Source organism: Rhea pennata, chromosome 2 (genome assembly GCF_028389875.1).
Source record: "Rhea pennata isolate bPtePen1 chromosome 2, bPtePen1.pri, whole genome shotgun sequence".
In the NCBI taxonomy this organism is placed as follows: Eukaryota; Metazoa; Chordata; class Aves; order Rheiformes; family Rheidae; genus Rhea; species Rhea pennata.
The window spans coordinates 143,189,051-143,205,839 of record NC_084664.1 but is presented as its reverse complement, the minus strand read 5'-3'; the positions used below and the strand labels follow the sequence as shown (position 1 = coordinate 143,205,839).

Sequence of the window (16,789 nt, the reverse complement as noted above, 5' to 3'; positions counted from 1 at the left end):
AAGTTAATTCAAGTACTGGTTTAAAGTTTACAGGCAAACAAACTATATGTTTAGATAACACAGCTGATTCAAGGAAAAGTCTGTCACAGAAAAGAGTAAAATTATTTACTTTTACTATAATTGCATTACTATCTCAGAGATTACAAATTAAAGCTTTGACTTTCAAAACATTCAGGCTATTACAGATAGAAATAGGCATTTCCGTAGATTTCGTGAAGTTGTATGTTCATCTGTAGGCATTCAAGTACCTTCAAAAATCTTCTGTAAAAATGTTTCATGTGTAGGTCCTTCACTGATGGATCACTCATCTTCCAAACAACCTATCACTTCTTGCATAAATCAATGAAATTGTTGCTGTTCTCCTGCAAGATAAACAAACCCTCAAATCACTTCAGTTATACGGTCATTTAAACAAAGTTTCCACACATCTCCTTATAAAACTCCATGTAAATTTAGTGATTTGATGTATTTCAGATTAATCCAAACAGTTAGTGAACACACTGAGTGAGCACAACAGCAACAGCTTAGTACAAATGCTGAGCTACTCCCCATATCTCCCCCCCTAAAAGACAACATCATATGGGACAAATGCAACCCACAGGTCACTAACTGTAACAACTTCTCTCATGTTAAAAGCACTTATTACTCCTAGAAGCTTTCTCCATCTGAAAATACGGTTTTCAGCAATGGATGGGCATAAAAATTTTATTATTCACTTCAAAACTTTGGTACTAGGGAATTCTTAAAAACAGAAAAGAACTTTTTTTAATAATCCACTCAGCAAATTGGTAACAACCACCTATTCCTGAAATACAACATCACTGCAAGTTTGCATGCTTCCCATTAGACACTGAGAGCGGGTTTTTTTGATGTGTTTTTTAAGCACCATTTATTATAGGTGCATCTCATTGACTCCTCTGGCTTGTATGTGTGGGTGGCACAGGATCAGGTAACTCTGGAATTTTCTGGTATAACTATAGGATCTACATCATGAAAGAAACTAAAGTGCAGAGGAAAGAGGGTGGAAAATGAAATAATAGATGACCACTTAACACTTGTTCAGGTAAGTGAATTAAGTTCTTTTGCATACTCCATGAAAAATCCTGAATAAGGATATAATCTGGATACAAACATTCCACTAGCAATTTAGCAGTACTCTACCAGAGAGCATCTTCTGTAGAACACTTACCAGGATGTCATAAGCAAGGAAACCCACCTCAACAGTTATATTGAAAAATCTTACAATAGTAATATTCATTCATATACACTCCCACAATGGGCAAGACCTCAAAAACTGTGCTTGAACCAAAACTAAAGCTATGTAATTGTCCTACAGGCTTTCTGCTATTAGTTATGTTCTCTATTTCACTGAAGAATACTCAAACTCTGGACATTTGATCTCAATACCAAGGCATCACAATAGTAGACTGCTGCAGCATTCTGATGTCTGTGCATTGCCCCAGAAGGAGCCTGAAGTCATTACCTTCTCCAGTGAAATTAGTTTTGAACCTACTTTGCTTTTTCTTGTTTGATTCTAGGTACATTATCAGGTTGCATCATCAAGAATTACGAAATGCTTTTCCTTCTGTCTATGTATTTTAAGAATTAAGAACAGAACAGTAACAGGCTACAACTTTTTACAGGGCATTATGCTCGAACAACTATTCTCGTTTGGCTCTCTGCTGGATAGAGAATTTGCTTATTCAGTGCCAGTGTTTTAAGACGACTTGTACACTGATAAGTTCTGCATTCTGAACAAAAGTACCTTCTTTATGTTGACTCATGTGTTCTGTATTTAATTAAAATCTCACCATCAGCCTTTTCAAGAGAGACAGTTATCTCAGAAAAGGAAGTTATTGTCTTTGTCTATCCTATGAAGTGTCTGCAGTTACTGGGTTCCCCCCCACCACCATTTCAAAACATGTTTATCACTCCTCTTGAAATTCACCAAATATATTTTCATACTAATGCATGAGCCCTGAAAGCAGCAGGTATCAGTTGCCAGGTCAAGTCAAGCTTAAGAAATTCCTAGGACCAGATTCAGCTTCTATTCTATTTACAGAGTCTTTTAGCTGGATTCCCATATAGAATAACTTAACATCTCAAGGTTTTTTTTCAATGCTTTCTCTAGGAAATGACTGGTTGGGTAGCATACACATGTCCCCTGAATAAAAATTTTGTTTCAGAGTATGACAACAGGAATTCTAACAAGGAATTCAATCCTCAGACTGCTTCCTTAACTCAAATTGTAGCAAAATAGTTTTTTATCCAGATTAATTGAACACAATATAAAATGCATTTAGAAAAACTGCCTCAAATTGCAGCTAACACAGTACTCATTTGGAAATACTTGTCTTGATAGAGATGCTATTTCTAGAAGGAATATACCATGACCTCAAAAGCAGGCTAGTATAAAGCCCGATCTGATACTGTAACATTTATACCCTGGAATGATTCCCCATATGTGACCTATGAACTATAATAATTTTCTTCCTAGCACATAAAGTATTTTCAGATTATTTCGCCTCCATGTTTAAGGTACCACTCCTAGACTTCCAGCAAAATCATCATTCATTTCTCCCCAACAAATACAGAAATGCATTTTGCAGAAACACTGACTACAGACAACAGTAACGCTAAATTGCATTAACATGTCCTTTACAGTGGACACTAACCACAGGCAACTAATAAAGTAAAATACAAAACAAACCACAATACACTGGGATTAAGCTTTTACTAAACCTGAAATTTATCAAGATTGTAGATTTGACATTCTATGTTAACTCCAGCTCTGTTCCTTTAAAGTAAACAACATACTGTCATTTCATACAGATCCTAGACTTGGGAACACATAACTCTTTTTTCTTGACAACAAAGAAAAACACCCTTTTTCCTTTGTGTAATTCTTTACCACAGTAAAATCCCAAATAATGCTTGGGGAAGCTATGTACAACAGCAACAGAGCTACAACTACACAGTAAGTCTTTTCAAGGTTATATCAACTTGGCAGACTGGTTTGAAGAAATATTTTTCTTATCAAATGTGTAGTCAAAACCTCCATGATCACTTTCACAATGTAATTTCATATGTAAAATTCACTCACTGGTTTTTCAAGTACAATTGGATGATCAGGAAGAAACTTTGGCTTCTCTTGAGAGAGTGAAACACTTGAAAGCTTTAAAAGGAAGTCTCTGCTATATTTGATTCTTTCTGCAAATACATAAAATCAGTTATTTCAACATAAATGCTTAAAGCACTCAAGCCAGAAATAAGAGATTTGATTTCTTATAACAGGGTAGAACTGCATATGAAAACAGCAGGTATTCATGTCAGCTTCAAACAGGGTACATGCAGTAAATTACATATTTTAATTTTATTCTATAAAACTAGCTCAGCAAATATGCAGGACTATTCTAAACTAAAAGAGTTTTGTTGTTTTAATACAAATGAACACAACCAAAAGTGAATCCCACCTTATACCACACATAGACTCCCTGCACCTTGCTCTAATAAACAGAAACATCACAAACTGGTCTTGAAATCCTAAAAGGAATTCCCTCTGAATTAGTAATAATTCACACCATCAAGGTGGCATATGTTTATGGGAAAGGTAATATGAACACAAATTGAGTCTCTTTTCTTGGTGCTGTTGATGTCTTCCAATCACTAAAAATAATCAAGTCTGTTACACATAAACTGGCAAACACTAATACCAATGAACTAACTTGAAAGGTTTTACATGGATTTAACAAAAGTTGAGGTCTATGCTTGGAATGTGCATGTCAGAACATCTATCTCTTCTACTCTAGCCTCAAATATAACATATCCACTCAATACAGGATCAGATATGCTAAAAAGAAGAACAAAAACAAAACAAAACAACACACACACATCCCACACCTCCCCCCCAAACCAGATCAAAACAAAAACACATGCAGATGCAAGAAGAAATGAATGGGGCAAGAAGGGACAAACCTTATTTCTTTACGAACTGTAATTTAGTTACTTGTTTCCTTCTTAGCTGTATTCTGTTGATAGGCAAGGCCTTGAAATCAAGTATGAGTGGGATTTTTCCTGCCTTTGACCACAAGTGATTGCAATAATTGCTGAACCTAAGTGAGGGAAATAGTTAACCTTAACAATAGTTTAAAGAAAGTGAGTAAATATGAGAAATCATGGATTGGTGGTTTTCCCCTTGTTCCATGAAATGTGAACAGCAGAAACAAAATGCAAAGATATAACTAAGGTAGCAACAGAAAGCCTTTAAGAAAAACGGCAGAATACGTGTAATTGGAGGCATACGTATATCACCACTGAATTGACATCAAATGGAGATTATTAGCTAGCATGAGAAGTACAGCTGCAGATAAAATGAAGTTTGAAAGGAAATTTCACAATATGACAAAAGAGGAAAAGAGATTATGATTTATAGGCAGCAGCTGAACAAGGACCTCTGAAGTTGTTTTACTGTGAAACAAACAACTACAATAATTAGCAAACAAGCAGAAAACCTTTGAAAGCATGCATAGGAACAAGTCTGCCCTATCGACAAACGTAGAGGAGACTCAGGAAGGCGTCACAAAGCAGTTAAGCATGACAGAAGGTCCAAAGTGGTAACTAATACAAGAGATCAGAACCTGACGAGGAAAAGCAAATTCAGATTTTGTAGAACAGAACAGGTTCTACACAGCAAAAGCAGAGTAGATGAGAAAGGATCAGAAAGCCATCACCAACAGAGACAGAAATTGACAAGCCTGCCACAAACTGCAGCCAGAGAAGGTGGTCTGTCCACCGGGATCAAGAACAAGAGGCAGGAACCCGACCCTAAAAAGGGAATACAAAAAAAGACTCACCTTCCAAGTCAGTAATGAATGACAGCATAAGACGATAGCATCCTCAAAAACCTGGGGATGGTAACCTCTCAGGCTGAGGAAAAATAAGGAAGTCTCAAATAAAATTTAACAGAATTCTTTCGATTCTTAGGTGGTAAGAGCAACAAAACAAACTATCTCCAGAAATTGATTGCAGATTACAGAAAAGTATCTCAGATGCCTGATTACAGGAATAAATTCATAAAAAAACCTATCTCTGAATGAACAAATCAACTAATCTGGAGTACTGTCACAGTTCCTATGACACAGTTAAGGATGAAGAACTAGGCAGGAATTGATGCAGAGAAGGATTTTAAAATAATTTTGGAAACTGAGAACGTACATTAATGAAAAAATTAGTAAAAGTTCGGTTGATTTAACCTATCAAAGAATGACAGAAAATATGATTGTACTTTATGACTGAATTATGAGCACTACAGAAACGATCCCTGTAAGTGATCCATGTCAAAAAACACGAGGAACAAACCTTATAAACAATGCTGGCACAAGAACAACTGTCCTGCAAGTATGCTGTAACTAAAGTAAAGGATTGACTTAGAATGGACTAGAGGATGCAACTCAGACCTGTATTCCCACACACAGAAGCAACATGCATATGTATACAGAAGTAGGATTGTATGAAGGAAGCGCTCATTCTTGAGTTCTACCACTACAAGACAAGTACACAAAAAACACTGCCCAAACACATCCTTACACAAAAACAATGTTACCAGTGGACGTTTCCCACCTCAGTTAAGGCCAAATTTTACACTTACTCTGCAATGTTAATTTGGGGGGAGAGGGGGAAGACCACAGTGGTTTCATTTCCCTCACAAACTATGGTTTAGAAGGTTGCAACTTCTAAAAACAAGGGCTAATTAGGAGGAAAAAAAAAAAAAAAAAAAAAACAGTAGTCCCCATGTCAACCATCTTCCACCAGAAGATACAATTCTGACATAGATCCGCATGCAACATGTTACCTTTCTTTACTTCTAGTTCATTCGGTTTTGGTTGACTGGGTATCACAGTTTGAGTTAAGATCTTCATTCCAGTCATTTCGGACCACTAAAACAAGGAGAAAAATATTATTTAAACAGTATTTTATATATTTCACAAAATTAAGTGATGAAACTTGCAATTTCCTTTAAACAATGAGATATATTTCTGAGGGTTTTGTTTGTATGCTTGTTTTTTAAATAACCGCTATTAGCAGAGCTTCAACAGTCAATTTTGTTTTCAAAGCCACCAAGATAACAGGAAACTTACCCTTCTTGCACACAATTTGGTATTTTTTCTGCTCTTTTTAAGTTAAATCACTACCTTCCTTACCCTACAAGAACAATCTGAAAAGAAACAGACTTGCACAAGTCAAAATATTGATGGTCAAAATGGTAGCTATGTATAGTAGTTGATGCATCTCTAACTTAGAAGATGAAGGCCCTGCCCATATACACAAAAGAACAACTGAAAAAATATTTATATAGGTGATGTAAAATGCCTGAAAGATTTAATCTGATCATGTAAAAAATTTTGTTACTACTGATTATGCATAACAAGGCAACAACTCAACTATCTACAAAGCAGCACAAGCCAAGTATTAGAAGGAATGATCACGTTTTAGACACTAATCTTTTAGATGGATTTTTTACAGTGCTGTTGCTACTTTTAAAAAGAGAAGTACAGTTACCCTCCCCCTTTTCATTTTTACGCCAAAACACAGCTAGAAACAGTTATACTGGTGAACAATAATAATTGTACACACACACAGACTTCTGTTAAGAACAGGAGAGAGACTTGGATTCAACAAAGCAAAAAGTTGCAGAGGTATCAAGACCCAGCATCTGCAGTTGGGCTCCTTATAGGCCCTATAAAAACCTTGAAATGAGTGTTTTGGAAAGGAGGGAAGCAGCTTTCCCCTCAGCAGTTTATCTTGGCTCCTGAAAGGAAAGGCTCTGCAGGTCTGGCTGAGGAATTTTAACCTCATTCTGAGACACATGGGGAATGGGGCTGGTGGGAGCAAAGAGTCTGGAAAGCGAAGGGTTTTTTTTTGTTTGTTTTTTAAAAAAAGTCTTTAATACTTAACAGGTTGTATGTCTTATACTTCATCACACTGGCTATGCATCCTCAAATAGACAATCAATGACTCTTTCATCTTCTCTCAGACAACTGAAACTGTCAAATGTAGAAAAGATCCTATTTCCTGAACAAAGACAACCGACAACCCTAGCTGAGGTAGCTTTACTAGTATGCTGAGCATGATGCAGTCAGAGAATAGGAATTGAGAAACTGTGGAACATTTATAGCATATTTCTCATCTCACTCCTACTTCTATTCTTTGTGGCTGAAATTTAGTTATCTTGATTTGTTTAAAGTTTCTGGAGGAAGAAAAAAAAAAAAAAAAAAAAAAAAGAAGAAAACCCCCAAACCATCTTGAGATTTCTGATGATTAAATTAACGGTAAGTCACACTGCTAATTCTAACTCCTTTATGATGTTTGACTAGTCTTCATAAATCTTAGCTATTCAAAGGCTCTTTCACAGTAGGGACTAGGAAGAAGACAGTATTGACACTTTTCAAGCCCATGAGAAAGAGGCACACACAACAATGTAGAATTTAAGTGTAGTAAGTCAGGCAATATCACAACACTTGCATTTTTTCCTGCACCACCTCCCATTACACCATCCTTTCAATTGCTTGATGTCAAGAGCTCTGGTAGGCTTGGTTTTAATCCAAAATTCAACATTGGAGTATCACTGTCCACAGGGCTACTGCATTTTCGAGTCTGAAATCCTCTTACAAAAGAAGTTGTGCTAGAACTGGACAGGTATTTCTGAAGCTCAACAACACTTTTAAATGGTGGTTAACTGCTTGTAAATTAAAACTGATACTGACTGATGGAAACTTTTCAAGTGAAGTCTACAATAGATCTGAGGTAGTTGATCCAATACTCTGATATTTTCTCTGGAAAATTCATATCATCGAAGAGTAGGAATTAAGGATTTTGCTTGCTTTAAACTAGTCACTGTGCAAAATCCAGTAGAACCCCAATCTGCATGCTTGGGAACTTACACTCACTGAACTCCAATTTGGCTGACAAAACTAACCAAGGGAAAAATACTTCCACAGCTAGTATTTTTTTGTAAGTACCACCTGTAGAGAAGGCTCGGATTTCTATATTACCATGTGCCTTTTGACTCATGAACTCCTGGAAATTTTCCATAGGAGATATACCTCATTGAAAACCAGTTTAATTGTTGTTAGATTTAAATCAACTTGTTCATAACTATTTGTTCTGGACTCCTCGAAAAGCAGACTATAGGGTCCCAGGTAAAAAAATGCGGGCATACTAGAACCCAGCCACCTACCGTAGTTTGACTCTCTTACTCCTGGCAAAGGATCACAGAATCAGTAAGGTTGGAAGAGACCTCTGGAGATCATCTAGTCCAAACTCCCTGTTCAAGAAGGGTCACCTAGAGCATGTTAGACAGGGTTGCATCCAGGTGGGTCTTGAAGATCTCCAGAGGAGGAGACTCCACAACCTCTCTGGGCAACCTGTTCCAGTGCTCTGTCACTGTCACAGGGAAGAAACTCCCCCTCACATTCAGGTGAAACTTCCTGTGGTTCAGTTTCTGCCCATTGCCTCTTGTCCTGTCACATGGCACTACTGAAAAGAGTTTAGCCCCATCCCCTTGACACCCTCCCTTCAGGTACTTGTAGACATTGATAAGATCCCCTCTCAGTCTTCTCCTCTCCCGGCTAGACAGGTCTAACTCTCACAGCTGTTCCTCACAGGGCAAATGCTCCAGCCCTCTGATCATCTTGGTAGCCTTACACTGGACCCTCTCCAGCAGCTCCATGTCTCCCCTGTACTCGACACAGTACTTGAGATGTGGCCTCACCAGGGCTGAGTAGAGCAGCAGGATCACCCCCCTTGACCTGCTGGCAATACACTTCCTAATGCACCCTAAGCAGAAAGATTATTTATTTCCTGTGAATAAAGGTCCTCCAGTGCTAAGAGAGTGACTGGAACCGCGGCTAACATTTCAGATACGACTGCTATCGCTATGCTCTTTATTATAAGCAAATCTTTTCTGCCTCCTCCAAAATATAGACTATTTTAGACTGTAATTTAGACTATAGTCTAGAACTACAGTCTAAGAACTTGCTACGATTTACTGGTTCTTTCTCAGTGTTAAATTTAACACATCGCAGCTCTCCTGCACTCTCTCTGAAGTGCCGTAAGGATACTTCTTTCTCCTTGCAGAAGTCTTAGATGCTTTATCTGTGCATATCTAGATATCCTAAGGTAAAGCCACTTGGAGAACTTTGTTACTAAATTCTTCTTCAATTCCTTTACTGCTTTAAAAACTTGGTGAGGTTCTCAATAATTGCCTTGTACTAGAAGGCTCTGTAATATCTGTTGCTATTCATCTTCACCAGGTCATTCCCATACTTATAACATCTTTCTAATAAAGATATTTAGTTGATGTTTATATCCTTAAAACATAATACCTTGAGCACTTAGGGTACTAAACAACAATCTCCTTATGAAGACCTGTAAAATTACATTTCTGATGATTCTACACAATCAGCTCTTGGTCAGTTATGCACAGACATATCTCATCCATATTCCTTTCTCTTTGCCTAAGAGACAACCCCTTTCCCATTACTGGGCTTGTTGTTCTAAGCTCATGTTTTAATCTGTTTTAGTGATAGTGATTCAATTATAGTAATGTCCCACAAACTTTTATAGCTAGAGAGGACACAGCAGAGGTAACAAACATCCTAAGATGGCAGGAGAGGAGTGAAAGAGGTAGGGCTCACTTAAGCAATCTTTGCAACCAAGAAGTACACAGAAGTTCACCATCAGATATACAAACCTACTTTATTCACATGCTCTTACATGACCCATAGCAACTTCCTACAGAGATGCTGTTAGTCCACTGCAGAAAGCCAGATGCCTTTTATTACTTAGGAACTTATTAACAGAAAACTATTACCGAAAATCTAAAGCTCAGTATCTTACTCCTCTATGACAGCCTGTTTATAGGCAAGTATGTTTGCTCTTCATACACTGGGCTGAATGCAGTATTTAAGTTAGTGACAGCTTTCACTAAATTCATACTTGCTATAGTTTCGGTTCCACTTCCCAGACTACTGTAAAGACAACTCATGTCCAAAGCAGGAATGGAATTTTTAATGACACACAAATTTCCACATATATCAGCTGCAAAGAATGTCATCCTTCCATCCTAAAATCCACATTCTTAGTAACTTGCTTGTAATTGCCAGTACAGGTCAGTATGTGCATGTGTAAGTCAAGTTCATTTTTCTCATTCAACACAAGATGTACAGAATGAATTACTGCATAGTTAAGATCAGCTATATTAAGAAGTGCCAACTGACAGACAAGTAAATGTTTTGATGCATCTGTCTTTCATACACAATACAGCTTATTACTTCACAGAATAGTATTATCTATTTTCTTTGCTAAAATAGCTTTTACATTGTGTTGCTCAGCTCAAAATGTGCTAATGAATAGTCTACTGCTACTTCTACAGGATCAATTAAATGATAGAAGTTCCAGTGTCTACTATGAGCGAGTATGAAACAAAATTCAGAAGTTAGTTCACAACATACCTGCCACTGTTTTGTTAGTTCCATGATTCTGAGTTACTCATCTCATTCAGTGCAATTTTGCTGGCACTTGAACTCCTGTTGAAAAATAGATTAAGACACAGGAAATGCATCTCAAAACTGAAGAGCCAGAGAAATGGAAATTCAGAGTTTGTATCAGGTTTGGATTGGTTGGTTGGGGCTTTTATTTTTGTTGTTTTTATAAAAATTTTTTTTTTTAAAAAAAGAATTACTTATAAGTTAGTGGCATATACAATCTGTTTTAATTTTAAAAATCTTTATTCACTAGTTTTCCAAAAAGCAACTTGCATTTCCTGTATCCTAACCTATATCAACTTCAATATTTATTCTCTCTTTGATCTTCAATATATCATCACCACATGAGACCCTGACAGATATAAAGCTGTAACATGCCAATTTTATTTTAGTGGTATTAAGTGTTATGTCAATGACTATTCCTCTTTTTCACCTTCTAGCGTGCTTAGTATTGTTCTCATTTATCTTCTGTAGAAGAAAAATGTATTGCAGAGGGAAGAAAGAGGAACAGGACAACTGAAGATTTACGATTGTATATACAAAGCACCATTACGGTCCTACCAAAAGAGGTGATATGATTTAGAACATCTGAAATATGATTACCATTTTGACAGACAGATTCTTGAAGTAAAATACATGTTTTTTTCTTCCTATGAATGGCAACTGTATTCCACCATGTCAGGGAACAAAGAGTAAACAGATAACAACGTACAACTTTCTCAAATAATCACTGACATTCTTTAAAAGTAGCTACTAATGTTCCTGGTTAGAAAAACACTCTGTGAAGTTGCTATGCACACCTCTTGGCCAATGTCATCAATCAACTAAAACAGACAAGTTCACAGTGTACAAATCAGCTGATATTTGGAAGTATTCATGAAACACCTGACAGTGAGAACATTAAAAAGTCTCACTATCGTACACCAAAGAAAAGTTTAAAAAAGAATACAGCTATACTAACATCAAAGAAATGCAGTATGTAGCCACCTATAGCCAAGTACTGATGAAATTCAGAGTATTACAGCATTGCTGCCTACAGGACTATTCCAAAAAGAAATACAGACTTTGTTCTCCTAAATTGTATTTCCTTACATGTTAGTTAAAATAAATACGTTGCAGTAGTCATCATCTTACAGCTGGTAGGACAGGCTGCTGACAGCTCTACTCATCTAATCCTTCCCTCCCTTTTTTTTTTTTTTTTTTAATAGTTAAAGGTAAAAATAGTGTTCTGTAAGCTTCATACAATAAATGAAGACCTACAGGATTATTAGACTGATACATTAGAAAGATGAAGAAACAGATATTTGATACTTGTCCTAAAATTTCTATAAATACTTTTTTTTCCCCCTCTCTTTTCAGTCTGAAAAGTTTGACCAAGGAAGCTAGCCAAACTTGGTTGTGGAATAGTCATGCCACAACAAGATGGAGTAGCTCACTTTCCTCTTCAAGGTGTGCGTGCAAGGAAAGGCAACAGCAGATTACCCATCTATACACATAGGGTTAGTTCCTTTTTGCTGTTGGCAACATTATCCCACCATACTTTACCACTGCTGTTTGTTACTGATTAAAAAAAAAAAATCCCCAAACAGTCATGAAATACTGTAAAAAGAATATTTAAAAATATATAGGAGCATTTTTAGGTAATGTGCAGGTGAATCTACCTGCACACTTGCACAATTACACAGATCTACTGCAAAGAAACTAAAGCAATTGATCTCAGGTACAGACCCTATCAAGAAAAGAATTAAATATTTACTTTGTTTTTTGAGAATAGACTATAAATATGGATTCTTAAGTATTACATGAAGACGCATTTCCTCAGCCATAAAAAAAGTAAATGAATTTAGTTCATGTTAAACAAAAAGAGCAGATGATCTAGAAACAAATAAAAGAAACCTGAGTATGTGAAGGGAAAGTAAAGATTATTGATCAATCTATCTTTAAAATACTTACAAACTGGAAATAACTGTCAACAATACTTCTCCCTGCTACACTCTTCCAATTTTTAACATCATTTTCTTGAAAAGATAAGTTCACCAATGTTAAGAAGAGGTATAAAGAGAAATCCTCAAGACTTAAAAAAAAAAAAAAAAAAAAACAAAACAACACCTGTGGAAACAGAAGTCAAGCCTTCACACTCAAAAATGTATGTACAAATAATTAACTGTTCATCTGCAAGCTTATTAGGCCTTAACTATTTAAAATTCAAGCCAAACCAGAAAACCACATTTGATCAAATTACAAATTCTGAAATCAAGTTTGATATAAGGGATCAAAATCATTTACACTTATGGGAAGTCCTACCAACTAAAGGCATTTGTAGCACTCATTGCAGTCTGCTTGGGTACATGACAGCAGCACAGCTGACCCTGCAAGCCTTCTCAATGGGAAGGTTCTCCTTTAATAATGAAAATCTTTCAATATGCTTTGAACGCCTTACGTTAGAGATAATGTGAATATAGTCACATACTACTAAAGAGACGACGAAGAGAACGAAAATGACCAGAGCCTTGACAATAATCATTGTTTACTGAAATCCAAAGGACAGTCAAATCAGTATCAACAGAAAATCAAATTCAGATTAGAAAAAAAAAATAAGCATTCCAGCTGAAACACTACAAACTTCCATTTGCAATAAACATCAGTAACTAAATTCAAGTTTGAGAGAGAGACGGCAATGCAACCAAGTATTTTGTTCACTAAGGCTTGATACTAGAGCATTTCTGTTTTTTGAATGCTAAGCCCCATGTACTGCCTGCTCCAGCATACTGAACAAAACAGAGCTTCAGAATACAGACATACTGAAGAGTAACCGGAGGCATTTTGGTGATTTTATGTTATATAATGTATGTATGTAATTTATGTTTTATTTATATGTGTGTGTGTGATTGTGTATATATACACACACATGCACATACAAACATACAGACCCATACACATACACACACAATCACCTAAAATATCTGGAAAAGTTTTTAAAAAATCTAGTTTTGTGAAGTTTGCTGCCTCAAAAGTATTTTGTGTCCACGTTAACAAAGCTTAACCCCCACACACACTCCTAACACTACTCACTAAACATTGTAAGCGAAGACTGAATATTTATGTGTAAATAGCTAAAGCGTAAACTCAATGAAGACTGGAAAAAGCCACACAGAGTTTCATGACTCTCTCTCTCCCCTCCCCCTCTTTTAAAAAAAAAAACTCACAAGATATACTTTTCAGCTACTGGTGCGCACACTTATCAAAAAAGGCAGCTTGAAGCTTAAGCTTCTTTTTAACATTCCTAAAACTTCTCTGTTTTGTAACATACAAGTTCAAGAACACTGCTAACTGGAAACACCATACACTTTTCACTGGTAATACAAGGGGTTAGCTGACTTCCAATTCATGGCACTCTAAAATTCACTCCTCTGTCAGCTTAGTCATTACCATCCTTGTTCTTATTGTATTTACTTAATACTCACCCAGCCAACCTCACTCTGCAAGCATACTTCAGAGTTGCTAGGCAATTCAGTCTGAAAGTTGAAAGCAATCACTGATGCTGGTAGGGGGAAAAAAAAGCAAATATTAAGAAAAAACAGCATAGACTTTATTTTTTGATGTCTGGCTTGCCACCAGAACAGCAATGGAATCAGATTGCAAAGAGATGATCCTGACACCTTTTAACATCTTAAATGGAAAATTGGTCCTACAGTAATTTAGAGCTTTTCTTTCATGAGTTCTTAATACAAGTTTGTGGTGTTACTTAATTTTTGCCCACACCAGTGCTGCCATCATTGTTTCTCTGGCTATCAAAAACTTGTAACTTAATAATGACAACAATAACAGCTATACTTCTGCAGTATCTAGAAGACATAAACAGTGATTAAAAACAAAATGAACACAAAAAAGCACCTGATTATGCAAATGCTGCATAATCTCCTGTAAGGCCTTTCTTAACTGTTACCAAGACACAATAAGAACGGTATGGTGCAGTGTACTGTACCTACCATAAAACCTAAATAATAATCCATTTGTTAAATTGCTTATGTTTTCAAAAGTAGGAGTCAACTAACAACTAACCCAAGTCCCAGATTAATAGAAATAACTGAATCGGCTTCCTAAGGCAAGCCAGAATTTCAGGTGACCCAACTAGAATACTGAAAAGAATTCTGCATAGACCTGAAGTAGTTTAAATTCAGATTTTAATCAGAGATGATGTAAAGATGAATGAAAAAATGAAAAAGATTTTACATATAAACACATATATACACATACATATACACATATGCATATATATACACACACACACATATATACAGGGCACATTCTTTTTACTTCCCTTAAAAGTAACTGAAGTTTTGGCTAAATTAATTGCATCGTAATCACAATACTCACCATTTTGCGAAGACAAATGACGCACAGGTCGTGCTGGCTGAAGGGATTTACCAATCAGCTTTTTAGTTTCCTCTAACATTTTGAAGCGTCACACTAAAAAAAAAAAAAAAAAAATCAACAGAAAGCATTCAGCTTCACATATGAACATTAAATAAAAAGACTAATTTATCATTCATTAGTTGCATTTGACAACAGAATATACTATCTGTTAAATATTTGGGGGGGGGGGGGAGAGCCCTAACACAAGAGCCTTCTTAGGAGATTATGCTGTGGGGGGGGGGGGGAAAGTCACACAGAAACAGAATCAGACATTTCCATCATTTCTTGTTCCACTCAAGCCACCCTAATTTCTTCTCAAAAACATTTTTTTCAGTAGGCATGTCTGGAAGGCTGGAGAAAGAAGACAGGGCAGGTGATGAAAATTAAGGTATTTTCTAACAGAGTTAGCTTAATTCATAAAAAGTTTAACAGTCTACTGCTTACAATCTGCTAGCGGCATTAGAGCTCAGCATGTATCTACGTATAGTTGCATAGTTGCTTTTTAATATCTACTTTAGTTAAATTAATAGTTTTGCATCTTTCCCAGTCAGATTTGCTGCTAAAGAAATAGAAAAACTGAAAACTGCTGCGGTGCTGCTGGGCTGAAAAGTCTCCCACTGTCGTAACTGAACTGCCAGTTTTAACTCCTGACTTCATTCTTCTTCCTCCACACCCTTTGTGAATCAGGTATTTCACGGCTAAAAGGAACTTCTAATACTCTTAGAGAAAAACAGCATCAGAAACAAGAACTAAGGCTACTAATTAATAATAGTACTGAAATTCTGTTTTCTCCAAGAGACTTTTTAACACAGATGAAGAACTGTAAAAGTCAAAGGAAATCATCATGAGTTTGAGAGTTGAAACTACATAATCTGATTCTGATATGTAACAGGATTGAGAAAAAATACACTATTTAAAATAGAATCCGGTATATCACTTACCACTTTAATTGGTCTTTGGATTATAGAAAAAAATATCTGAAGATTTATGTTATATAGTCTTTCGAATTTTAACATGGAACTGCTGCCATTCAAACAGCTATTCTCAAACACAGCCAATTTGAACTGATTCAGGTCTACAGTTATGCCTAAACCAGGAGAGAAAATCCATTTTATCTTTTCCCCCTACCTTGACTTAGAAAAAAAGAAAAATCAAGAAATTCTGCCCCAGAATTTAACTTATTTCTGTAGTCAAAGGCAACAATGAAGGTTCTTGCAGGCAAACAAGTTGAGATTACTGACCTGGAATAAAAATTTCATTTTATTCAGATTAGGAATGCTTATTTAAGCTGTATACCACATGCTTCAAATATTTTTGGAGAAAGACTTTCTACTAAGCCTCTACACCTGTCTTAATATCCAAAGAGTCTAAAAACAAACTATTTAATATACATTTCTTTGTATTTCTTATTTTTTGTGACTACTCAATGTACAAGAAATTAACCCTCAAAGCCAACAATGACATTACCAATACTACATGCAAATCATGTAGCTTTCCTTTATCAGTGTGGCTTTCTTATATCAGACTACAGTTATTCTTTTTTCAGACATTACAAGTTTAAGCTCCCGACTACTAGGATCAGATAGGCCCAGGATAAGTAAACCACAAACAGCACTGGAAAGTAAGGAGTCTTTGGATAAAGACGGGGGGAAGTGGTATTAGCATGTTTTCCCTTTTTAAATGAACCATGTAGAATTTCTCTGCAAATGTAGAATGCTCTACATTTCTAAAGCAATGCAATGAAGCTATCTACTACATTAGAAAATCATAAAAGGGAATTTTTCCTCCATACCCTGACTGCAGATGACACTACATGTTTTTTTAAAAAG

The 16,789-nt window shown here is 36.1% G+C and overlaps 1 protein-coding gene across 1 annotated transcript; it reads right to left on the bottom strand.

Moving 5' to 3' along the window:
• Nucleotides 1-229: 229 nt before the first annotated feature.
• Nucleotides 230-15,000, bottom strand: C2H8orf88 (chromosome 2 C8orf88 homolog). The gene is made up of 5 exons (XM_062568362.1): nucleotides 14,922-15,000; nucleotides 14,009-14,079; nucleotides 5,852-5,936; nucleotides 3,104-3,210; nucleotides 230-362 (listed from the first exon to the last, which is right to left on the bottom strand). Exons 1-5 carry the CDS (start codon nucleotides 14,998-15,000, stop codon nucleotides 324-326), a joined length of 381 nt encoding a protein of 126 aa, XP_062424346.1. The 3' UTR covers nucleotides 230-323.
• Nucleotides 15,001-16,789: the final 1,789 nt, after the last annotated feature.